The following is a 26,442-nucleotide window of genomic DNA, read 5'->3' as shown; positions in this document are numbered from 1 at the left end:
TCCCTAAACTTCTCCCATTTGGGAAAGATCACAGGAGGGATGTGGGAAACCCAGGAGGTACACAGAAGCAGCACAGTGCTGTGGGAAAGCAGGGGAAAGACTAGTTCCCAACAGCATCGGAGCCTGGGCAAAAAACTGGGGTTGCTAACTGCATCCATTGGAGATTTGGGGGTGGAGTTTGGGATAGGGGGAAGTTCCATGAGGATGAAATACCACAGAATCCTCCTTCCCAAGATGGCATTTTGTCCAGGGAACTGATTTTTTGCCATCTGGCCATCAGTTGTAATTCTGAGAGAACTCCAGGATCCATCTGGAGGATGGCAGCCTTACAGAAACAACCCATGGATAAGTAGGGTTGCCAGCCCCCTGGTGGTAGATTGAGAGCTCCTGCTATTATAACTGATCTCCAGGTGACAGAGATCTGTTCACCTGGACAAAATGGCCGCTTTGGAAAAGTGGACTCTGTGGCATTATTCCCCATTGAAGTCCCTCCACTTTCCTCAGGCTGCATCCCCCAAATCTCCAGACACTTCCTAACCCAGAGCTGTCAGCCCTATGGGTAAGAGACCCAGGTTAGAAGGCACACAGAACCAAACCAAGAGAAAGCATAGAGCAAATAGATGAAATGATATGTAAACTGAGAGTTGCAATCATTGGGTCTGTCTCTCCCCCATCCAGAAATGATAATTGATCAATCAGTCGACAGCTTCTTCCTGATTATATGTGGACATACAGAAGAGCAAGGCCAATTTCTGAGGCCTGACTTTTTGCTATTACTCTATAAAGGTTCATCCTAATGGATGGCACAAAATTGTTATTAGTATTTATTATGACGGCACAGCTGAGATCACTGTGGCTAGGAAAAACAACTCAGAAGCGACTCTGTGAAAGTCTATCAAGTTCTGGTTGCTCTTGTTGATTGTAAGGACACCCGACTCTGTAGAATGGTCATAATCTACGAAAAGTCTTGAAGAGATATACTAAAAAAAAAAAAAAAATCCTAAAAGCTATAATGGTTACAGTTGCCAACCTCTAGGTGGGGCCTGGAGATCTTCTGGAATTACAACTGATCTCCAAACTACAGAGAACAGTTCCCCTGGAGAAAATGGCTCTCTGGAGGATGGGCTCCGTGGCACTATACCCCACTGAGGTCCCTCCCCATACCAAACGCCACTTTCCCCAGGCTCCACCCCCCCAATCTCCAGGAATTTCCCAACCTAGAGTTGGCAACCCTGATAATGGTACATTTCGAAGCAACCGATTAGTCACGTGTGTTGATAAATCCAACATCCACAAGGGGGGGGGGAAGAATCCAAACACCCACTGAAACCATTAGCATCTCTTTAAGACTGTGTTTGCAGCCAGGCTGTAAGAAGTGAAACTGGCCATGCCAGGACATGCTTTTCCTTGGTACATATATTGTAGCTTGCCAAGGAAGGAAGCCCAGAAGCACGGAGTGTCCCCTCTAGTTATGGACATAAAATTTGCCTGGAAAGAAGGAGTGTAGCAAATGAGTCGCTAAGCAGCTCAAAAAGACTCCTCAAGATTTGCCAAGCTAAACTCATACAGGGTGCCACTGAGAAATTGTTTGCTGTGGATAGACGGATGAGAAATGTCTCCCTGACACCGTCAGTTCAAGATGCATCGCCAGCATTCAGGGCCATCACTATATCTAATTTGAGATTTACAGTTCAAGTGGTTATGTTAACATCTTATCACTAGCTTGCTGCTGACAGAGGTCCTAATCCTGCAAAACAGCTTCTCACATGCTGACAGCACCTTGGTGTAAATCTGGTCTGTCTCAAGTCACACATCTGAAACCCTCCCGAAAGGTTACTGACTGCCAATGTAAAGAAAGCCTCAGTACATGTAACTGCCCTTGTTCATACCCAGTGATTGATTCTATCTGCTGCCCTCCTTAGTGAAGAAATGTACATTGTCACTTCCTCTGGCTACAAAAGGGTTGCCAGTCTCCAGGTATCACCTGGAGGCTGTAATGGGATGTTCCCCCATTACAATTGATCTTCATATTACCAAGATTACTCTAGAGAAAAGGACTCCATTGGAGGGTAGATTCTACCCCACTGAGGTAATTACTTCCCCAGGCTCCACCCCCCCAATCTCCAGGTATTTCCTAAGCTGGAATTGGTAACCCTGTGAGAGCAGTCTTCTTTGCTTATGGGCTTCTGAAAAGCACCACTTGCACTAATGGAGCCATATAAAAATAACAATATTTTGGGGTATGTCTCTTCTCAGAAGTGATAAATAGGGTTGCCAGCTCTGGGTTGGGAAATACATGGAGATTTTGGGGGTGATGCTTAGGGGAGGGTGGGATTTGGGGACTGGAGGGACCTCAGTGTGGTATAATGCCATAGAGTCCACCCTTCAAAGCAGCCATTTTCTCCAGGGGGAACTGATTTTGATTGGCTGGAGATCACTTATAATAGCAGACGTCCAGGTACCACCTGGAGGTTGGCAACCCTATAAGAAATGTGTCTTATCCTGATGTACCCATGTTAAAGACATAGAGCAACTTTCAGAGCTAAAAGCAAACAACTCTGCACAAGGACCTTAAATTTAAGCCGTGAAGGCTTGAACCAGGGAAGAATGTGTAGAAATGTGTTGCTGTATACGCTGCTGTTGCCTTGCATTTTAGGAGTACAGGCTCTCTCTCCCTCACCCCCTGTTCCAATTTCATTAGTTGATTTGAGACGCAAACTCTCTATTGATCAAATGATGGGGAAAGTCTCACTCCATCACAAATGACTGCATAGAATATTGGAAAGGTTCTGGGGAAGGCAGCGTAATTATTTCTTTCAGATTCATTAAGCTTGTTGACTTACGTAAAGAGGGGACTGGATGTACTTGTTATAAATTTAGAAAGAAATTGGGCATCAATTTAATCTGTATCAGTTGAGATTATATTAGGATGGAGCATGAGGCCAGCTTCAAGGGCCCTCCAGTTGACTTGCCCCCTCTAAATTTTGTCCCCCCCCAGGCCCCCTCTGTTGGCAGCTCTGGTTATGATGGCCTTGTGGTAGCACTTTGTAATGTGGCTAGAGAGTTGCATGCCTGAAGGCTTCTCCATACCAAATAACATCCATTAAAATAGTATGTTAGGAAGAAGAGTTTTGGCCTAGCTTCTTCCTGACATACTAGTTCTCTACATGGAGGGAGTTTGTTTTAATTTTGGGGACACATTCAACTAATCATCCCTACATTTTTGATCTGGAGTCGTACATTCCTAAAGGACTATGCTCTCTGCTTCTTCTGAATACATAGAATATATAGATCAGCCCCAAGGAAGTTCAGCTACCTGGATGTAAAAAATTCTAGGGTGTCCTGGATATCCTACGGTGTGTGGACAAGAGGAATTGTTTGCCCTCAAGGCTGAAGGATTTGGAGTTGAGCTGCATCCTTGCCATATTTTCAGGCATTCTGATTTTGGATTTAGGTCTGTATTCTTCAGCTGACCCTATGGAAACCAACTAGAATTGCCATGAAAGGGAACTTATTAAGAAGAGAATTTCCTGCTCTGACTGCTTCTGACTTTTTCACTCTATGCTATTATTGAAGGTGTTCTTACCTTGCCTTTTCCCATAAGTAGACTCTTGGCAAGTTTGCTCTCAGTGAGGAGGAGGGAATATCACATTTCCCTCTTCTTCAAATGGATTTTGAACAAGTGCTGTTGTTTGCCTCTGGAAGCAGAGAAAGTGTCTTCAGGAAGTATTAGTAAGTCAGCGAAAGGTGATTTTGAAACTGGGAGGCCTATCATCAGTCTATGAGTGCAGAAGCACCCAGCACATCAAGATACTATAATTATGTGGAATAAACTCACCAACATACACACAAGAGCCATGTCTAATTGACATTAACATTCATTGTGCACCCTCAGTCACCTTTGGTTAGAAACTCATAACTCATGTCAAAGTCAGTTCTCCAAGTGGTGAAGGCTGCTGTGGATGCTTATTAATTTGTGTTGCCTATTCTTGAATTGGCTGCTTCTACAACAATATTCACAGGGGGCCACACACAAAAAAAATATCCTCCACCAAAAATGTTGTGGCAATTTGTTCATTCTTCCCTCTTCATGAAGTACAGTAGATATTGGTTAGAAACAGACAAAGATATTACTTTTACGATTAGCCTGCATGGAATCATTGATGTGCTGTTGGAAGTTGTTTATTCCAATCAAGCTCGTGTTGTTCCTGCCAAATTGAAAAGCCTCAAAGGCATCACTTTTCACTTTATAATTTCACACACGCTCATGTGTATGAAAGGGGGAAAGCAAGATTACAGCACCATTCTAAGCAGAGTGGCCCCCAGAAGGGTGTAATTCTTCTTAGGATGTCAGAATTTAGTCTCCAGATACAGAACCAAAAAAGACAACCATGTGACCAGTCCCGCATAGTGGCAGCTGGTTCCTTTGGGCAAAAGTAGCAGTGCTGCTCCATCTCAAATTGCCCAAGCCCCATCCTGCTTGCCACCTTTCTATTGTCACCAGACAGTCCAGGGCCCCGGTCACACTGGCAGGAAAATGAGGGGGGGAGCGTGGCTGTTTGCCCCGGAGCAAAATAACACGCGACTGCGCGATCAGACATCCCGTCAAGGTCCCATGGTTAGGGGGGAGGTGCCGCTCACAGGACAATCCTGAGGCACGGCAAAGAAGCAGCCTCTCTAGCAAAAGGCTCCGTGGGTTCAACCCCTTCCAGGGCTGCAGAGGAATGCAAACTGTGTCCTCCTTCTGGTCCCCTCCAGGAGGAGCTTCAGCCGGGCCACCGTCCCTCCATGCCCCCCCCTGCACCTCCCCCTCTGCCGCCCGGTGCAGAGAGTTCCTCTCAAGCAGGCCGAACCAGGAGTGGGGGGGTATGGAAAAGAGGAGGAGGCTGTGTTGTTTGTTTTTAAACTAAGTGTGCGCATGCACCGTGGGGTGCTTGTGTACATCCCGTGGAGATTTGGGGAAAAATCCTTTTAGCGATGGGACATGGGCGGGCGCCGGATGCCACGACCTACCACCGGAAACACGATCAGGCACCCGCCCTTGCCCCGCGGTTTCCGGAAACGAGTACCTCGGAGGTACTAGTTTTTTACCCCGTATCTTCGGCGGGAAGCCTCGGGTTCGCCACAGGAGCTCTACGCTTCCCAGATGTGGCGCTGTGATCACACCCGGAAAATCCACCTATCTTCCGTCTCTGTAGCGTGGCTAATGCTCCATGTGACCGCAGCCCAGGGGTAGCAAACTGTCATCTAAGCCAGTCTCTGTCTTGTCTTTAACTCAGCACTGCAAGCAAGGCCCTCTCCACAGAGGCAGAGGGCTGTTCTTCCCCAGAACGTTAGTTTCTTGGTCTTAGAGCCATCCTTATGTGTGACAACTTTGTTGGTTTTAAAGGTGCCACCGAACTCGAACATTGTTCTACTGAATCCCTGATAGCTCAGTAGATACATACCATTCCATTGATCAGGACTGTTAGGGTTTTTTCTTTCCTTGGGTGGAGAGAGAGGATGAAAATCAGAATCTCTCAGATGGAGGAATATCAGGGCTACTCTTAATCTTGTTTAGACTAGTAGTATGTGGTCAATTATGCAGTGGTGAGGGAATGCCTTGTACTTTTACATGTGGTCAAAGGCCTCCTTGTTTTATGTTACTTTACAACACGGAAGAGAAGATCTTGAGCTAGGGATCTAGAGACCTGACCAAAGTGAGACCTGCATTGTTCCTGTCCTTCTTTGTCTCATAAACCTTATTCTTCTGGCAAGTGTACTAAGTAATGCATGACAGATAGCCTCCTGCCCCTGTGCCTTTGTTTCTTGTCACCACTTGATGTGGCAGCAGAGGGGGAAAAATGGAGAGGGAGATGGTGTCATATGACACAGCAGCATCTCTTCTGCTCCTGTTCATGACAGTGGCTGAAGGAACAGTAACTGGATTGGATTGAAATATCACATCCAGATGAAGACCTAGAAGTGATGTCACTGCATTGAGCTATGGTCCGCCTCCTCACGCCATGTCCCCAAACCTTCTTGGATTGCCAGGCTTGTATCTACAAACCCTAGTTGGCATGTGCATAGGTATAAGTGTTCCCCTTTTGTACGTTTGGAGAAATGTTTCTAGAATATCTTGTAAATGTAACAGTTGTCTAAATGCAGTCATCATTTTTCTCAGTCCTGTAATGGAGGAGGATGGGGACCAAACCCAAATTAGTTGGCTTTGCCTACCATTCATCACTCTGCCCCACCAATTCCACTGGGTACTAGCTACCACTGTTGGCACATAATGTAATAGAGTGTGTGTATGTGAACATCTTCAAATGTGATTGTGCATCAGCTTGTATGAAATGGGAATGTGATAAGAAGACTTGTGAATTTGCTACTGTGGTAATCGTGCTTAAAAGTCCTACCTCTGAACCAATCCTTGAGATTTTGGCCTCATGTAAATCTAAATGATTGTCAGCCAATCAGAGCCCATGGAACACCATTGAAAGGGAAAGGATGAGCCAGCCTCAATTTAAGAAGGGTGAAAAAACTCCTCCTCCCTTGGTCAGGAATTTTCAACTCTGGAAAGGAGTGCAGCTTAGCCAGGCTTTTACTTGGCTGTTAGTTAGGATTTGAGGGTTGCCTTAGGGATGAAAGCTTATTTTAGTGTGACAAATAAGCATCCTGTTAAGGGCCCATCATTCCTAACTGGTGTGTGGAGGTTCTGTGGACAGGATCTGTGGTCCCGGACACATGGGCCGGAAAATGCGGGGGGGAGCGTGGCTGTTTGCCCCGGAGCAAAATAACACGCGGCCACCCGATCACACGTCCCGTCGAGGTCCCATGGTTAGAAGGTGAGGTGCCGATCACACGGCTATCCTGCAGCATGGCAAAAAAGCAGCACGGCGTGATCACAGCAGCAATCGCTAGGCGCCGCTTCCATGGCAAGCAGGTGTTTTTTTAACCGAAGTTTGTGCGCATGTGCCGTTGGGCGCTTTTGCGCATCCTGCGGAGACTTGGGGGGGGGACCCTTGTTTGCGAAGGAATGTCGGTGGGCGCTGGATGCCACAGGATTCCATCAGAAACGCGATCAGACGCCCACCCTTGCCCCACAGTGTCCGAAAACCAGTACCTCGTAAGTACTAGTTTTTTAGTCCATATCTTCGGCAGGAAGCCACGGGATAGCCACGGGAGCACTACACTTCCCAGATGTTGTGGTGTGATCGCGCCCGGAAAATCCGCCCATCATCCGTATCTTTAGTGCTGCAAATGTTTCGTGTGACCAGGGCCTGTGTGTGGAAAAGAGCAACCCTGACCCTGCTGAGCTAACCTGTCCAGACAAAGGGGAATCAATTCTTCCTTCAGGGTTTATTTACTTTACTTGAGAGCCAGTTTTACTCTCTATCTCTCTAAGTCATCCACACATAAAAGTTACCTTATTAGATACTTCATGTTCTGTGAAATAAATCTTTGTTGCTCATCTCTATCTGAATCTCATCTGTCAAGTCAGACACCTAAGAAAAAATGATCTCTGTTTACCTCACGTATAAGTACAGCCTTGGTCTAGCAGGTTTCCAAATAAGAGACCTTTGGGGAGTGCATAGCTTACATGCTACCAATCCTTTATTCAGAGTTGTGTGTGTCCCCCCCCCCTTTATTTGATTTTGGGCAGTCTGGGTTTAAAGAATCCATAGGGGAGGCCAAAATGGGGGTCTGGAAATTCTTCAGTCCAGGAGGCAGTTGCCTCAGAACCTCCCCTCCCCCCTCTTTCTCTCTCTCCCTTCCATCTGATAGCTGCCACAGCTACCTTTTTATCTCTCCTCATTGACCTGGATCTGGCACTAACAGAAATGTGTTCAAACAGTAGGAAGTTTTTTTGAATTGCTCCAAGCTTCTTGAAACACAGAACAAATTCTGTGCCATAAGGACTTCTTATTCATTCATGAGTGAAAGACTTCTTATTCATTCATTCAGATTTCTAGCCCACCACATACAGTGGCTCAGGTTGAATAATAAGAAGGTTAAATATATGCATGCTGTATGAAATGATAGGAACTTATGCGTGTATGCATATGCCTGCTAGTAAAGATACCTCACATTCTGCAAACATTGACACTGTCTTGGCTGCCCTGGAAATTTCCCAACCGCCAGTGCAAGGATTCTGGAGATGTGTGGAGGGGACTGTCTATTCTGCCTCATATGAGGCTTCTCTCATTTTCAGATTTATCTTCCTAGGTTTTTACAGCAAACCTCCCCTCCCCCAGGCTGCAGTTAATTTAAGTGTGTGAAGAGGGACCTCCCCCATAGCTGCATTCCATCTCATGGGTGGGTTAGCATGGTGTCTGCTGTAATGCTGGGCATGATTAACAATGCACGTTTCAAAGGAGAGAGGCAAAATAAGCTCTTTTCCTATCAGTCAGGGCATCATCTCCCGGATGGTGGCATACTTATGTGAGAAGCCACAGACAACTGCAAGTTTTCAGCACAGCCATTGCATTACATATGACTGCACGTGGCTTCCACACATTTCCATTCAAAGCAATGCTTTCCCTGGAGTCACACCATAACATCAAAATTGGCCTTGAGTACTTGAATCATTGGATCGAGCAGTTTCAGTATGAAGATGTTGGCATTTAGCCCCGAGAGGGCTTTTCTAACTGTTGACATCCAACTCAAAATGGTCTCTTCTCTGGGACTTACCTGTCAGTTCTCAGAGCTAGAAGCTGTGTGACACCTCTGCAGGGTTTTGATAACCAATCAGATTACCAGCCTGTCATTTGTTTAACTGAACCAGCCGTGGACTGAATGGCTTTCATTTTGACTTACATACCCCCTTACATAAATGCATCATAACATTATGGTAACTTTCTGCTAAAATATAGGAATCATCAAATTCATTTTTCAATTTATTGGTAGCATAATCATCACTGTTACAGCTTTCTGTGTTGCCATTATGTAATAGTGGGGAGAGGCCACGGCTCAATGGCTGAGCACCTGCTTTGCATGCAGAAGGTCCTAGGTTCAGTCCTTGACATCTCTAGTTGCAAGTATCACATAGCAGGTGATATAAAAGATCTCTACCTAAGATCCTGGAGAATCTCTGCCAGTCAAAGTACACAATATTGACTTTGATAGACCAGTGCTTTGACTCAGTATAAGGAAGCTCCATATGCTCATGTGTGTGTAGATGGGTATATATGACTACTTGAAAACAGGCAATAGGTTACAGTTAGCCTTCATGATAATGATATATTGGATCCTGTTTATTCCTGAGGTCAGAGAATCATAAATAATAAGAACCTTACAAAACTAATCCAGTACAGCAGGACAAGTTTTCAAAATGGGTTAATAAAGGAAGACATCAAGTGATCAAGGAGTGGCACTTCACTACCTTTCATGGTGCTCCCCCATGTGTATGCACTTCTGTCTGCAGTGTTTTCAGGCCATGTGTTCTAAATTCCTACTCTTTCTTCCTATCACCCAGCCCTTGCAAAAAAAAAATCTGCTTTTTTTTTAAGGACTGAGTTCAGGAAGCAGAGTCAACTGTGCAAAATAGGAACATTTCCTAGTCTGCACCATTTATTTGGAACATAGAACTAATTTTTCTCAATACAGAAGCTGATTTTTTTACAGGGGCACAGAATACATACAACCCTGGGAATTTGGATGGGTCCTGGGATAACAAGGTATATCAAATCAAAAAAGGAACAAATTGCATCTAACATGTATTGTGTTTATTCTGCATTTGTGAGTCTATTCACTTCTTTCCTTTTTGGACATTATTCTGATTCCAAATATGTATTAAGTACTTGTAAATCTACCAAAGTTATTCAGTACTGCAAGATGTGCCATAGACCTGACCCAGTCTCGCACACACACAAAAAAAAGAACTGCGAAGGACATTGATGTATAGCATTGATTTCATCCAAGTTATTTCAGCAAAGGACCTATTCCATTGGCTTGCTTGATGCAATTTGTAAACACATTATTGAAGGTAACTAAGTGAGAAATGTGCTGCCTTGGGCCCTTCAGAAGCCTAGTCGAATGTACTTTGCAGGAGTGATGATCTCTGCGAACAAAGTTCTGAATACCCTTACAGTCGGCTGATGTGTAATGGAACTCTTAGATGTAAATATAATTAAAGTTTTAGAAGAGAGATAAGCTTGGAGCCTACAATTTAGAATATTAACCATTATTTGTGCTCACTATGAGGTTGTGCATGAGCCAGCTCTTTAAGGCTTGGATCGTGTGGAGGTGGAACACTATTTGCATAAGTAAATTTTCTCGCCTCCCTCTTCCTGTTAAGATCCCCACAGTCATGCCTGTCAGGACCAGTGGAACCCCAGGAACAGCATGAAGGTGAAGGGGGAGGGGTCTGCACTGCAATTGCCAAAAATTGTCCACCTTTCTCAATGGACAGAAGTGTCTCCCACTTGTGGAAAGCACAGGATCAACCCCATTATTGTTGGGTGATGATTTTGTTAGATTCTTTTGAGTTGGACTGGAGAACAGATGGCGTGGCAACCTAACTGCTCTTCTTTCTAGGCTTCTTTGATGTCATTCCGTGCCCTACGGATATGGGAGAACTGTGAGTTTATAAAGCCAACAAAAGCACAGCTGCACATGCTGGAGACAGCCACAGACCTCTCAGTCTTGCCAAACCATTCTGTATTAAATGTCATTCTGTGTGTCATATGCTGATCTTCCAGAGGAGCATCCAGCAGTCAGGTGTCTGACCAGCAATAGTTCAGAATTAAGCCACTGCTGCTGTGTGGAATGATGGAGCATACAGAGATAATATATTATTATCCTGTTCATACTAACAGCATGTGACTTGTTTATTGAATCTTAGTTTCGAGGTCCATGGTGGCTCTTGGAAGCCCTGAGAAGCAGAAGGGGATGTGACATGGTATGAACTAGTACCATGAAAAACGATGAGCACTTATCCTGGGGTCAGAGGCCAGAACTGGATTCCTGATTAGCAGTGCTCCATCAAGTCTTCATGGAATCAGGAGCACAAGTTTAGAACACTCACAATACTGCCAGAGTTGTCATCAAGCAACAACTGTGGAATCAATCTAAGAGCTAAGATGAAGAGACAAGTCCACTGGAATGGCAGTAGGCTGCAGATCATGGGAAGGAGCAGGGCTAAAGGAATACTCCAGCACACTGCTGTATTTATTTCGGGTATTTATGTGCCACCTCCAAAGGTGAGCTGACCCCACTGAAAATGCCCTGTCTCTAGATGCCACCCATTGCACCTCTGAATGCACAGAGCAAGGCTTGGGTGGCAGATCTGAACTGGCAGGCTGGAAGAGAACAGGTGGAGATGGGCCTTCAGGTACCCTGGCTCCAAACTGTTTAGGGTCTTAAAGGTAAGAACTGGGACATTGCTTTGGCAAAGGTGTAATCCTGACCAGGATGCATGATGAGAGACAGCTGCAGGGTTCCCAGTATTCATCGGGGCTGTGCTTGAGAATGGACAAATAGGTAGGTGGAAGGAACTGAGCCTTTTGCAAAATGCGCACGTGGCATCAGTCACACACAAAAAAGCTTTTGGTTTCCTTCTTTCTTTACCCATGTGACTGAGAGTAAACATGCATTAGTTTATGTAGGCTTATGGCAGACAGGAAGCTATTGCCAGTCAGCGGCTGCTGCCATGGCACTGCAAAAGCTAAATGGAATATGAAAGCAATTTAATTTCCTCTTAGGAATTGACTTTGTTTCTTAAGAACATTGGTAGCTGTTGAAACAGGGAGTGGGGGAGATCAATAAGCGTCTACTATTTTGCAGTCTGAAACAGAATAACACCATTATAGTGTATCAATGGAACATTTATTAGCTGCTGTTGTATGCAGGACGTGAGGGTTTTGTGTGTGTTTTTTACCCCCACGGAGTTTAAAGTGTATATATTTTTCAAAAAACAATTCTGTAAAATAGGAAAATTCCAAGGATTATTTTTCACAGTGCGCCATGAAGCGCTTAATGCATGAGCAAGAAGTTCCCAGAAATGTCAGCCGACATCATTCACTTTCAAAGCAGGCCAACCAGTCTTCTGTTAAAAGGGTTCTGGATAGAAAAATGCTTCAGACTTGAATTTATCATAACTGGAAAAGCCAGGGGGATTTTTTTTTTTAGAATTATTGTTCTGCAGCCTGAACTACTAAGTAATATTTTAAATAGATCGCTGAGAATAAAAAAAGAATCAGTTATCATGCAAAACCAAGTAAGTAAACAGCACAAAGAATCATTTTTCTCTCTATCACTACCTTAGAAGGACTTTCAAGGCTCTTTCTCAAAAACTGGAAACTATAGGGTTGGGCACAATTCTGCACTCTCTGTTATGGAGGCTGGGTAAAAAAGCAATGTGTGCCGGAAGGTGAGCAAGGGGGCAAAGAGGAACACTGGCTTGCCATTCAGTGACAGCAGTCTGCACATGAGATGTCTGTTGCTGAGTGGTCACGTAGGGTTGCCAACCTCCAGGTGTAGTGTTTGAAGGTTTCCTGGAATTACAACTGATTTCCAGACTTCATGGTATGGTCCCCTTGGAGAAAATGGCAGCTTTGTAGGGTGGACTCTACGGCAACACATCCTTGCTAAGCTCAGTCCCTTCCCCAAACTCCACACCCCATAGGCTCCACATTTCTAGGAATTTTCCAGCCCAGAGTTGGTAGCCCTGTGCAGTACAGGCCACCTCTGCCTTCCTGTTCCCACCTGCCCTGCTCATTAGGACTCCACTCTTCCTCACGAAACATCAAGAATCCCAAACCCTTCATCACATGGAGCTTACACCTTCTCCTGACAAGGCAAAATCTTGCTCTAAAGTCATCACAGGCCCTTCTCAACCCCTTCAGAAGTTGTCCAGGAGAGGGCCTTTGGGTAGCTGTTCCCTCCTCCTTTCCCTGCCTTTGAGGCCTTCATTTGATGTTTCCCAATACCAGTCAAAGCTCTTTCTCCCCCAATTATTTAAATTGATTTATACCTCTATTTGGTTTGGTTCATTTGCTATCCCATCCCATGCTTCATATTGCTGCTTTGAGAAGTGTTGGCCCCACTGGTGGACCTCCTGATGGCACTGGTATTTCTGGCCACTGTGTGACACAGAGTGTTGGACGGGATGGGCCTTTGGCCTGATCCAACATTGGCGTCTCTTATGTTCTTATGTTCTTATGTTGGCTTAAGTGGGTTTTTAGCTGTCATTTGTCCACGGTTTTGTTGCAGTGCCGGTTGGTTTGTCTTGATTTTTATACTGATTATATTGTTTGATTGGGCACTGCAGTGTATGCTATTAGGGAGACGAAGTAGAGACATGTAGAGCAGGAGTAGTCTGAACACACACAGGCCACAGCTGCTGGTAGGGCTGCCAACCTCCAGGGGATAGCTGGAGATCTCCCACTATTACAACTGATCTCCAGGTGACAGAGGTCAGCTCGCCTGGAGAAAATGGCTACTTGGAAGGTGGAGTCTATAGCATTACACCCCATTGAAGTCTCTCCCCTCCCCAAACCCTGCCCTTTCCAGGCTCCACCCCCAGATATCTCCCAACCCAGAGCTGGCAACCCTAGCTGCTGAATATCCCATAGGCAAAAAGACTAGCCTGATGAATTGCTATATGCCCACTGCAGGGAAATTCTAACATTGTATATGATGCTATAGACTTACACAGTGAGCTGCAAAACTGGTATGGGGTGGGGCAAGCTGTTGAAAGTGCCAAGTGCCATAAAGCCCTATATGGCCTGGGTCCGACCTACCAGAGGGACCGCCTTTCCCCGTATATACCCCCAAGAGCACTTCGGTCGGGGACCCAGAACCGTTTGGTGATCCCGGGTCCCCAAGAAGTAAAGTTTGCTGCTACAGGGGCGAGATCTTTCTCAGTGGTGGCCCCTACCTGGTGGAATGAGCTCCCGGAGGAGATCAGGGCCCTGCGGGACCTTATGCAGTTCCGCAGGGCCTGCAAGACGGAGCTCTTCCACCAGGCTTTCATGTAGGGGCCGCCACTGCCACCACTACCACCAACGGTGGCAATACCATCAAGATCGGAAATTGCCCTGGTAGCCCAACAGCAAGGAGAACTGCGCTGGAATGAGAACATCGGGCTGGCTCGAACCACCTATTGACAGTGGCACCAAATGGGGCTGCTGGAAGACATAACAACTGAGACCATCTTGACAATGCAAGCACTTATTGTGAATAGTGAATAGTAATGTTGAAGCATTTTTATTGTTATTTATCGTTATTACTATTATTGTTATATTGTGATTTTACTGTTTTATTGGTTTTATGCTGGGCGTTTGCCCCCTGTAAGCCGCCCTGAGCCCGCTTGCGGGGAGGGCGGGGTAAAAATGCTTTAAATAAATAAATAAATAAATAAATAAATAAATAAAGGAGAGAAAGCTGATTGGAGCTCCTGAACATTCCGTGGCTCAAGCAGCAAACGGTTTTGCTAGTGGAAAGAGAAGCTGACCAGACATTTTGGTTGCCTCAGAAAGGTACTTGGGGAGCAGGACTAAGCAGGTCTACTCAGAAGGAAGTCCCATTTTATTCAGTGGGACTTACTGCCAGGAGAGTGCATTCTTAGGACTGCAGCCTTGGTGACTCATTTAAACTGAGGCACAGTGTTCATTTGCTCTGTGCTTAGATTTTAGTTTCATTGTATCCTATGTGTCTACGTGTCAACACATATATAAAACAAAATTTTAATTGGCCTAAGCCTTTAATAGCTGGAGTGAGTGGTTTTCTGAGGAATCTCTCACCAGCCCTGTAAACCTGGCGTATGTGTTGTACCTAGAGAGAGAGAGAGCAGCATTGGGTACACTCACTGTCCTCAGCCCACAGGTTTAGCCCTCATGGAAAGAATGCCCTGGCACATACTGCTGATTGTATCCATGTAAGCTAAGTCCGCATGCTCAGGTGTGCTGCTTTTTGGATGTTTTCCATCTCGGCGAACAAGCTTACTTACGTACAGTTGGAGCAATTAAAGTTGACCTGGCTAGTGACAGCATATACATATTAGCATATATTCTACCACAGAGTGGTGGAAGTTCCTCTTGTTTGAAAAGCCTTCCTCCAGTCTAGCATCCTCTACTGGTGAGAGATTGGTCATCTAATTTGGAGGAAAGCTCCTTAGACTAGGGGAAGGCTTCAAACTTTGCTCAATGAGTGGTAGGATCCATGCCATTGTAACTGGTGTTAAGGGCACTGGTGTAACTGGTGTGGTGGAAGCCACTGTACCCTGTTCTTCATGTAGGAAGAGCAGGATTGTACCGCATGTCATTTATTGTTGTCCATAACACATACTGGCTCCCAGTTGATGAAAATAGACTTTGTTCCCTTAAAATAGACTCTGGCCCCGGTCACACAGGAGGTTTTGGCCCGGAAGACGGACGGATCGGGGGCGCAGCAAACGGGCACGATCAAACCGCAACATCTGGGAAGCGGTGCGCACCCGTCCCCGATCCGTCCCTTCAGCCGGAAAACCCGCTGCAAAAAAGAACCTGCAAAAGAGCAGGACTTACCGGAAATGGTGCAGCAAGTGCGGCCATGAGATCACCGGTGCACCCGTCTTCCGGAGCAATCGAGGCTCCCGACCAAACTGCGCATGCGCACACATGCGCAGTTCGGCTGCCTTGCTCTCCCTTCAGTGGCTTCCCCCCGGCATCTGATCATGCCGGGGAGGAACTGTGCGGTGTCTCAGGGGATCTATCTGATCCTGCCGCCGCGTGTCTCTTTTGGTGCGGCTCTAAAAAGCCACACTGGCCGTTCTTTTCTCCCCCGTGTGGCAGGGGCCTCTGTTCCCTTAAAATGAATTCAGATTATTAGAGTTTATCCTGTAGCGACTGAAAATTATTGATTTAATTACCCGGTATTTCCTGAGCTTCAGGTTGATCTTTCCACCAGCCCTAATTAATGCTTTGCAATCTAGTATTGACCTCATGTGTTCTGCTGCACACTGTTCTTTAGTTAGTCACTTTTTATTGTGACAAGAGGTAACTGTAACAGCACCAGGACCTTTTTGCTGCCTGAACTCCTACAGCCCATTCATACTTTTAATTGTATTTCGAAGTTCTGCCATCAAAGGTCATGTCCCTAGATGTGCCACTTTTCTTATTCAGTTGCAGAGCTGTTCTTGATGAGACCAGTGTGTAGTTTAAAATAATAATGTTGCCATAGGGCATTTGGGTTTGAATTATTCTTTTGCCAACTCCCATTCTTACACAAAGAAGAGGAGGTTGAGGGGGGACATGTTTGATCTATTTAAGTATTTGAAAGTCTGTCAGAGGAGGGCAGGAAGCTGTTCCTGTTGGCAGCATAGGATAGGACTCGTGATAATGGGTTTAAATTACGGGTGGAAAGGTACCGGCAGAATATTAGGAGGAGGAAATTCTAGTAAGAGTAGTTCAGCAGTGCAATTGGCTGCCTAAAGAAGTGGTGAGCTCCCCCTTGTTGGCAGTCTTCAAGCAGTGGCAGGATGAACACTTTCAAGTGGGTATCCGTGTTGGTCTGAAGCTGCAGAACAAAGTCTGAACACTTGTGATGGATGATCCTGATTCGAACGGGGGTTGGACTAGATGCGTTGTATGGCCCTTTCCAGTTCTATGATTCTAGGATTCTACAGACTATTGCTGTTCACTGCACCAATTGTACAGTCCACCAAAGGAAAATGTTACTAGAATGTATACCAGTTTTGGAACTTCTGTAACTGAAAAAGAATGACAAGACATACTGAGTCAGGAAATGATTTTGTTACTGGGAAATTTTTTGTACTATTCATTTTAGTTATGGACATGCATATTCTGTACATCTACACATCTGTGATCACCTAACGTAATCATAGAAGTCTGGTATTCAGCATCCTGACAAATCTCTCATAATTTAAAATCTGTCTTTGTGCCCATGGAGGTTTTTTTAAAAAACATGGGGACATTCTCAGTAAAAGAAAGTAAAACTTCTATTCTATGCAGTTGGCTCCAATACATTTCATAGTTAGTTACCCTTCTGAAATGGCTAACAAAAGCAAAACAAACTGTGCAATGTAAGAAAATGTATGCAAATTTGGCGTATTTGCATAATTTCCCATATTACAGATTTGATTCTGTGTGGTTGGGAGGGGGGGAATATGGAATTATTTTCTTGACCATGAATCTAAATGCCTCAATCTGCATAATTCTGGGGAGAATTAATGTTTTAATTAGTGTTTTAGCTGACTTGTAATTCTTGCTTTTAATTCTGCTGCTATCATCATCATCGTTATTTTAGGCTGTTTAATTGCTGCATGGCTGTTTTTTTAGTACTCCGCTGGAAATTATAGGATACTTTTAGTAGATGGCATATTATTTTATTATGGTTTCATATTCGATTTTGCAGACCACCTTGAGAATCCGTGGTTGTGAGGTGGTCTGTAGCTCTTTGAAATAATAATAATAATAATAATAATAATAATAATAATAATAAAATAATAATCTTTGAAATAATAATAATAATAATAATAATAATAATAATAATAATAATAATAATAATAATAATAATAAATATTATATGAGGGGTTTTTTTGTATCCTTACTGTTTTTCAGATAAGCAAACAGCAGCTCCAGACTGTCAAGGATCGTTTTCAAGCTTTCCTCAATGGAGAAACGCAGATTGTCGCCGACGAAGCTTTCATGAATGCAGTCCAGAGTTATTATGATGTAAGAAAATATGGGTACCCATTCCTAGTTATGGAAGGAGAACCTGCCGCTGGGCATGAAACATAAATGTTTGACGAAAGATTAACTTAGTACTAAAATAGCTCATAGGCAAAGACTAAGACTGTTATCATTCAGCTGATTGTAAGGCTGTTGTCCTTAGAATGCTTATTCAAAAGTCCTATTGACTTACTTCTGAGCACACAAGCGTATGATTGGGGTGGAAGAGTCTTCTAAGGGATACACTAAATGGAGGACCTAAGAGCAGATTGTATTGCTGAATAGAACCTGGGGATTCAAACTAGGGCTGCAGTGTAGGTGAGAATGGTCTGGCTGTTTCTGTCCACATTGTTTGCCCTGATGAAAGAACTCTTATCTATTTCCTCCACTGGGGCAAATGTCAACTCAGGAAAACAGCCTGGAAGGATTCCCACACCAGAGCCCCACTCTGAATATCCCTCCTACACGGCTGCTGTGTATGGCGATCTGGTCAAGCATCTCATGAATGTGGACCCTAAGAAACAGTAGCTTTTAGTGAATATTAAGGGTAAAATGTCATATCTGATCTCTTACAGGAAAGAGTCAATTTGTATGGGAATTCAGCTTGTCCCTTCTCTATTCTAAACTGGGAAAGCATTATCAGCACTTCAAAGCCACTTATAAAACATAATGGGCATGACAGGCAAAGTACAAAGTAGATCAATGGATAATTTATACTGTAAGCAATATTTTGCTAATTTAATGCAGTTTTAACATTCCTTTGGTTTCCTGTGCTCAGAAATTCCATTTGCATTATGCTAAGTAAGTAATAAAATTATAAGTATAGTCAAGAAAAGAATTTCAAAATGACATGATTATTTTTTCTTAAAATTCCCAAGTTTTGAGACATATAACTTAAACCAGAACTCATGTGTTACTTTTCCTTCACCACTACTTTTTTTTTTTTTGCTTTTTCTAATTTATAGATATTCTGAATTCAATCATTTTACTGTAGTTTTTATTTTGGAAGCCATAGATAGCAGATAATATCCTGTTTACAATACTATTACTCACTTATCTTCAAAAGCAGTACATTTTAAAAAATTACTAAAATTCTTACCCAAAGTCCACTGACTATTGCACTGTTTGTCACTGTAGTCACTGTCTTGTAGGTCACAGAAGACTTCTTCCCTAGCATTGTTGCTGGCTTGGACCAAGGCAAACATCTGTTTGCACCCCTGTCAGGGATAGAGGCACTTGTAGCAAGCACTGTCACAGTCTTCTCTCTATAAAATGTGTACACAGCAGTCAGTAGCACAAAAGAGAGATAGGCAGACATCATTAGGGCCAAACCTTAGTATTCATAAGGTGGAAAATGTAACATCTCTCAGTGTTCTTAATTTTCCTTAAAAACTGCTGGGAGACCTGGTGTAGTGTAGTGGTTAGGATGTTGGACCTGGAACAACCAGCTTTGAGTCTCCAGTCTGCTGCAAAAGGTCACAAGGAAACCTTGGGTCCCTCATAGTTCCTCAGCCTAACCCCCCTCACAGGGTTGTTGTTATGAGGATAAAGTGGAGGAGGGGGAAATGATGTGGTTAGCCTCTTGAGTTCTGATTATGGAGAAAAGTGGGATAAAAAATTTAATACCGACATTGAATGCCTATTGATAGGGGAAATATACAGGTGACTTCTAATAATAGGGGAAATATACAGGTGACGTCTGCATTATTGTATATATAGGAGCTCTGAGGGGCCATTTGAGGTTTAAAAAATGCCCCATTCTGTACATCACCCCCAATCAGAATTGCCTACCCCCCACCAGTTGCTAGTTATGCATGCAAACTGGTCTGTAGATCCATTCATTGATCTCCCAACAACTGATCTACCTGGTACTAAATTTCAATCTGATTTAGTTGCAAGTAATTTTAGTTGGGTGGCAGTGGAAGTGTTCAAGACCTGAAACTTACATCACAGTTTGTGGGAGTGACATCATGATGGTTTCTGTGCTTCTTGGATTCAGGAAGGTCAAGAAATATACATTTTATCAAGCATATGTAGTTCCTGGACTCTGGGGAGGAAAGTATTTTTATTTGAGCCATAGAGCCCTTTTAGCTTTTTGGGGCAGCAGCATTTTGGGGTGCTTCTGAATAGGGCAGCAAGACACCCTGATTCAATTCAATCATCATGACCCCATCTGTGTGTCAGGGTGGGGACCGCAGGAACCCCCTGACTTGTACCAAGGAATGGTCAGAGGAGTTCCAGGGTGGCCCGACAGCCAGCAGGCAGTCCTCTCCGAGGCTTCAGGGAGGGTCCAGGCATCTTGCCCCATCGGCCATGGAAGGGTGGGCCGTCCCAAAGAGGAGGCTACCGGGGGCACCCAGGAAGTTGGGCTCGCCGGCAAGGAAGTGACAGAGAACAAGAGGGGTGGTCTCAGTTCACATTCGGGCCAAACCATTCCTCTTTCCCCTTTTTCTTGGGAGGTTCTTAAGATTGGGTGGGAGCACCTGGTCGGAGGAGTGGGGTGAATAAAGGTGGAGTGCTGGGAAACCAGGGAGGGTTGCAGACACCTGGGCAGGAAGCGCTGTGAGGGAGACGTGGGCAGCAGCCCAATCCACCCAAGACACTGACCAGGGACGCTGTTGGGGGAAGGATATCTTACCTGACAACATCTGAGGTGACCACGCTGGCAACGTATTCCTCTGTGCTCCACTAGTGCTCTCACCCGATCGCTAAAACGAACCCCGCGAAGTCTGACACTGTGCATACTTAAATCCGGAGACCTGAGCCATGAACAGACAAGACAGATGTTTCCACATAGCTGAGAAAAGTCTCAGGTTTGTAGAAAAATCGGAAACTTAAAAAAAACCACTGGAGATTAACAACCCCCCCCCAAAAAAAAAATAGGAGTAGCACCTGTAGCTTTAAGAAATGAATGCCCTCAGTGGCCATTGCTAGGCAATGACAACAATTTTATCAGCCTTCCAGGTTTGGTTTCTGTCAGTAAAAGACAGGAGAGAGGTAGAGCCCTTTCCAGGACTGTTTTGACCTTTGAGGGGCCAGGCTGGGCAGCAACCACCAAATTATTTACTACTAGGGTTGCCAGATCCCCTTGTCACTCCAGTGGGGGAATTTGGGGGGTGTTCTGGAGTGGGCGGGGGCCCCAAGCCCCACCCCCAAGAGTAACCACCTGCGGCCACCCCTGTCCCTCCCTTCCTGCCAGATTTAAAGAAGAAGGAGAGATTGGATTTATACCATGGCCTTTACTACCCAAAGGAGTCTCAGAATGGCTTACAATCTCCTTTCCCTTCCCCTCCCCACAAAAAACATCCTGTGAGGTAGGTGGGGCTGAGAGAGCTCTTCTGAGAACTGCTCTTGAGAGATCAACCCTGAGAGAGCCATGACTGACCCAAGGTCACACCAGCAGTTGAATGTGGAGAAGTGGGGAATCAAACCCAGTTCTCCCAGATTAGAGTCCGTGCTCCTAACCACTACACCAAACTGGCTCTCTTAAAGGGCTTTAGCTGATCAGCAGGGAGCCCATGGCCCACCATTCAGCTGGAGGGCCCTTTAAATTTTTCAGGAGGGAGAGGGGCTGTCGCCAACCCCACGCTCCCTTGCAAAAAGACCCTTTAAAGGGTCTTTTTGCGAGCAGGGTAGGAGCTGCAGTGCAAGGGACTTATTTTCCAGTGGCAAAGGAGAGGGGTGGCCACAGGGGGTCACTCCTGGGGGTGGGGTCATGTGAATCAGGAGTCTGCAGTGGGAACAAAATCACTTTCTTCCTCCTCTTGATGTCAGCAGTGCTATACTGATGGAAGAGGCAGAAAGGGCTATTTCATCCTCTTCCTCCTCCTCCTCATTGTAACTTCCCAGCCTCTGTGCCTATTAACTTCATATTGGGAAGGGAACACAGGAAAGATCCACAACTGTTAACACCTTCGACTGACAGATCACAGGATCCAAACAACTGCCTGAAAGTATGTCAGATCTTGAGAAGCACCTTGTACGCCCGGCAGCTGAAGCACGCGAGCCCTTGAGTTGGCGGCACTGCGGCATCTCCTCCGCGGAGCCGACTGGGCCACTCCGGCTTCCCTGCCCAGGGCTGCAACTCCGAGAGGTGCAGCAGTGCTCAACCCACACGCGGCGCTCCCGCGGGATGGGGGCGTGGAGTGGGGGGAGCCACACAGGCCAAGAGGCGACCCCGGGCCACGTGCGAGCGAGCCAGCCCTGCCAGCGGGCCGGATAAATGTTTTCGTCGGGCCGCATGTGGCCCGCGGGCCGTAGTTTGAGGACCCCTGGTCTAGCTCATGGCTCCCAATTGACTAATAGTGCAATCTGTAGGCCACGTTCCTGGATTAAGGACCCATTGACTAGACCTACTTAAGACTACACTGTAACTATTGCAATAGTTAATTCTTCATATTTTTGAGAACAATTCTTAAAACATGAAGCCTGGATTTCCAGAGACACAAGCGAATCTTTCGTTCCGTACTGTTTGTCACCTAAAGGCTCCAGTCCTCACGACATTTCCTTTGAAATAATTCAATGAATAAGAAATTAGTAATAAAAGAATAAATAAATAAATAACTGAAACTACTCTAGTGAATAGTTAGAGGATTATGGCACAGAAATATTAACTAAAGTTTCCACTCCGTAAACTAATTTTGGATCAGGGATTTGTTTCTTTTTCCAAGTGACTAACTAACTTGACAGATAATAAAAAAACTAATATGGAACTAGGGAAGTATGCATCCAGCAATACTCCATCATTAAAGTATTCTATGTCGTTTTTCTCATTTCAGAGGTCATAAATTTCAATTAGGAAATGTTATTTTCCTATTATGTCTTTGTTAAAAGAATCAATATTTTGGCAGTTAATTAGGTTTAGAAAAGAAGTCTTCTGTGTACTAATTAATTTGTGGGACTGATCATCACGACATCCATAAATGTTTACAAGTTGTCAGATCACTCACTTGACATCTTTATATGTTGGCTGAGCTCACCACTCAAGAGTAAAGGGACCACATTTTGGTATACAACATCTGTATGCATCAACACTCACTTGAATGTTTTGTGCAAAGGCACCATGCCCTTTACATGACAGGAAGCCTACAGCTAATGAGTAAATTTATATTTGCCTAGAAGGAAAAATACTTTGGTTACATTATGAGAAGACAAGATTCACTGGGAGGGACGAGAATACTAGGAAAAGGTGAAGGCAGCAGTGAAAGAGGAAGACCCAACATAAGACCTGAGCAAAGCTGTTAAGAATAGAATGTTGCAGTGCTCATGGGATTCATGGGGTTGCAATAAGTTGGAAGAAACTTAATGGCACTTAGAGAGACAAGGAAAAGAAGCAAATTTCGGGTAATATGACAAACCCAAAGGTAGTGAATGTCTGCTTTGATGTCATTTATCAATGTAAACCTTAAGACCATGGATCCGTCTAACCCAGTATTGGAAGTCTGAGGCCCAGCCAGATCCTGCTGCCTGAGATTCTTTTTTAACTGAAGACACCCAGGACTGAACCTGGAACCCTATGCAGGTAAGAGCCAGTTTGGTGTAGTTGTCAGGAGCACAGACTCTAATTTGGGAGAACCGGGTTTGATTCCTCCACATGCAGCTGCTGGTGAGACCTTGGGTAAGTCACAAGTTATTTCAGAGCTGTTCTCTCAAGAGCCATTCTCAAAGAACTCTCTCAGCCCCACCTACCTCACAGGGTGTCTGTTGTGGGGAGGGAGAGGGAAAGGAGATTGTAAGTCACTCTGAGATTCCTTCAAGTAGTGAAGGGTGGGGTATAAATCCAATCTCCTCCTCCTCCTCTTCTTCTCCTTCAGCATTTGCTCTATCTCGTCTCCTCCCTATAGCATCTTCCACATGTTTTTGTTATTGTTGTTCAGTTGCACAGTCGTGTCTGACTCTTCGCAACCCCATGGACCACATCACACCAGGCCCTCCTGTCTTCCGCCATCCTCCAGAGTTTCTTACATTCCAGGTTCCTATGCAGTATTGTTCTTTGCAGCATCGGACTTTCCTTTCACCATCAGACACATTCACAGCTGAACGTCCTTTCAGCTTTGGCCCAGCCACTTCATTCTCTCTGGGGTTACTTGTACTGCCTTCTGCTCTTCCCCAGTAGCATATTGGACACCTTCCACCCTGAAAGGCTCATCTTCCAGCGTCATTATCCTTTAGCCTTTTTTTTTTTTTTACTGTCCATGGGGTTTTCTTGGCAAAGATACTGGAGTGGGTCGCCATTTCCTTCTGCAGTGGATCGCGTTTTGTCTGAGTTCTCCACTGTGGCCCGTTTATTCTGGGTGGCCCTCCATGGCATAGCCCACAGCTTCATCAAACCATGCAAGCCCCCTGGCCGCATGTGGCAGTGATCCATGAGAGAGCTGCCACATGTACAACCTTAATTTCTCTGAAAGGCACTTCCACATACCCAACATTTGGCACTAGATCATTTTCAAAGGGAGCTGCTGTATGTACATTTTTGTGTCATTTATTCTCCTAAAGAAGTGGACCAGCAGGCACTGGATTTTTATTATTATTGCACTATGCTATTAATCCCTCAGGCATTTGCAGGCTTTCTTGCTTCCACTCTGTGCTTGTAAAATACAACATTCTAAAAGCTCTGAATTTGTTTGTAGAGGAGTTCTCTTCCTAGGATTGCCAACAACCTGGAGAAAACTTTAATAGAGACTTAATGTATGGAAATGGGCAGGTGAAGCTTTTCAGGGCTTGAAGGTAAATATCACCTGGTCAATAACATCTAATTAAGCCTCTGTTAAGCAGACAGGGCACTTTTTCTCCAGGCTGTTGGCAACCCTATCTCTTTCAGTTCCATACACTTGAATATACAAAGGGGGGGAAATCAGCCTTAGTTGAATCCAATATTTGAGACTGGTTTTGGCTATTTAAAGAAGTGAGAGGAACATGCAGTTTCTTGTCGAAAGCCATATTCCCTGTTCCTTAAACAATGTTTTGTTTTTTCAGTCAGTAACTCCTGGCATGTTGAGATGAACAATGGGATCTGCTGGCAGCATAATAAAGCATGAAGGAACATCCCAATAAAAACTTTTCTAGTCTCTCTTCTTAATGAGATGGATTAAGAAAGTGCCACCAAGTCTCAGCCAACTTATGGCAATCCTGTAAGGTTTTCAAGGCAAAAGATGAACAGAGATGGTTTGCCATTGTCTGCCTCTGTGTAGCAACCCTGGACTTTCTTGGTACTCTCCCATCTAAACACGAAGCAGGGCCAACCGTGCTTAGCTTTCCAGATCTGATGGGATCAGGCTAGCCTGGGTGGTAAATCCTGATGGTACATGCATTATTCCTTCTATGATTCTTTGGAATGCCAAAGAATCATAGAAGGAATAATGTATTTACCTTCAGGATTCTGAGCCTTCAAAACATGACAGATATACTGTAAGGTTTTCTCCATAGCAGTGAAATCTGCTGTATTCATATTCATACATTGCCAGAGGTTCCCTACAGCTGGGTTGCAAACTGGTGATTAATGGCTGGTGAAGAGAGCTAAGAGAGTTTGGGTGCTGGCACAAGTTTGGGCAGCAAGCACTTTTAAGGACAGCCCTATGCCTTCCTTAACACTTTACTAAAGCCACAGGGGATCCATTCACATAGAAGTGGCAGCCATGGCACTCTGCCAGCGTATAGATTACGGCTGGTTTCAACAGCCTCCTGTTGTGTTGTTTCTACATACAGTCAGGTTTAGGAATGAACCTGTCTATTACTTCAAATCTTAGAAAGAGCTCATTCCCATCCCTGCCAGGCTGGGGTCACGGTTACAGGAGCGAGATAATCCCGGGGGGGGGGGGTTTGAGGCTTTTTGCCCCGGAGCAAAATGAAGCACAGTAGCTCAATCAGGCGTTTCTCCAAGGCCCCCTGCTCAGGCCGTCAGCTGCTGATCACACGTTGATGGTGAAGTGTGGCAAAGGGGGGGGGGAGAAAGAAGCAGCATGGCGCGATCACACATGGGGCGATAGCAAGCGGCCACTTCCTGATCAGACAAGCGTTTTTTTAAAAACCAGAGTTCCCACATGAGCATGAGCATGGAAGTGAATCCACGGAGGCTTTAAAAAAACTTCAAGTGTGAGACAGGACGCAGACGGGCACCGGATGTGACGGAATACCAGCACTTCCGCGATCCGACGCCTGCCCGCACCCCACATTTCCCAGAAAATACTGCACTTTCCCAGGTATCTTTTTATTCCGCATCTTTGGCGGGGCTATACGGGTTGCCGACGGGTGCGGGACACTTGCTAGATGTTCCCATGTGATCGCGCCCATAAAATCCGCCCAGCGTTTGTCCCTATCGCGCAGCTAATTCTGCATGTGACTGGACCCTGGGATTCTTTTACGTGGAGATTGCAGGGACTGAACCAGGGACCTTCTGCATGCAAAACAAATGTTCTGTTTAACTATTTTGTCCACAAAGATTACAACTTAATTACAATAATAATTACAATGTTTACAATTTTCCTTATTTACAATACTCCTCAAACAGTAATAACATAATATAATTCTATTATGTCATATAACCTTCACAGTTCCAATGCAGGTAGTCTACCATGGTACTATGAGTGCTTCATAACTAGCAGGGTTTGGTGTAAGAATGACAAAAGTTGCAGAAACACAAGGGACCTGCTGTACACAAATAGCTTTCAATACATTGTTGTCACCCTGGGTTTGTGTTTCAAGCAGCAATCGTCATGTCTGTCACATCCAGATTCACACAGCTGATAGCTGTAACACACTTTAATCCTTGCCTATTCCTGTGGAAGTCCAG

At 44.9% G+C, this 26,442-nt stretch overlaps 1 protein-coding gene across 4 annotated transcripts in view; it reads left to right on the top strand.

Annotated features, from left to right (window-relative positions):
- Positions 1–26,442, top strand: part of CADPS (Ca++-dependent secretion activator) — a 517,458-nt gene that overhangs the window by 86,846 nt on the left and 404,170 nt on the right. For all 4 annotated transcript variants that reach the window (XM_015406842.1, XM_015406839.1, XM_015406838.1 and 1 more), the window contains exon 2: positions 17,544–17,657. In XM_015406842.1, the coding sequence (XP_015262328.1) occupies positions 17,544–17,657 (114 nt within the window). The remainder of the gene's footprint in view (positions 1–17,543; positions 17,658–26,442) is intronic.

The sequence above is a fragment of the Gekko japonicus genome, unplaced genomic scaffold, assembly GCF_001447785.1.
Source record: "Gekko japonicus isolate JY-2015 unplaced genomic scaffold, Gekko_japonicus_V1.1 scaffold899, whole genome shotgun sequence".
Classification (NCBI taxonomy): domain Eukaryota; kingdom Metazoa; phylum Chordata; class Lepidosauria; order Squamata; family Gekkonidae; genus Gekko; species Gekko japonicus.
The sequence above is the reverse complement of the archived record's forward strand: the minus strand, read 5'-3'. Positions and strand labels throughout refer to the sequence as shown.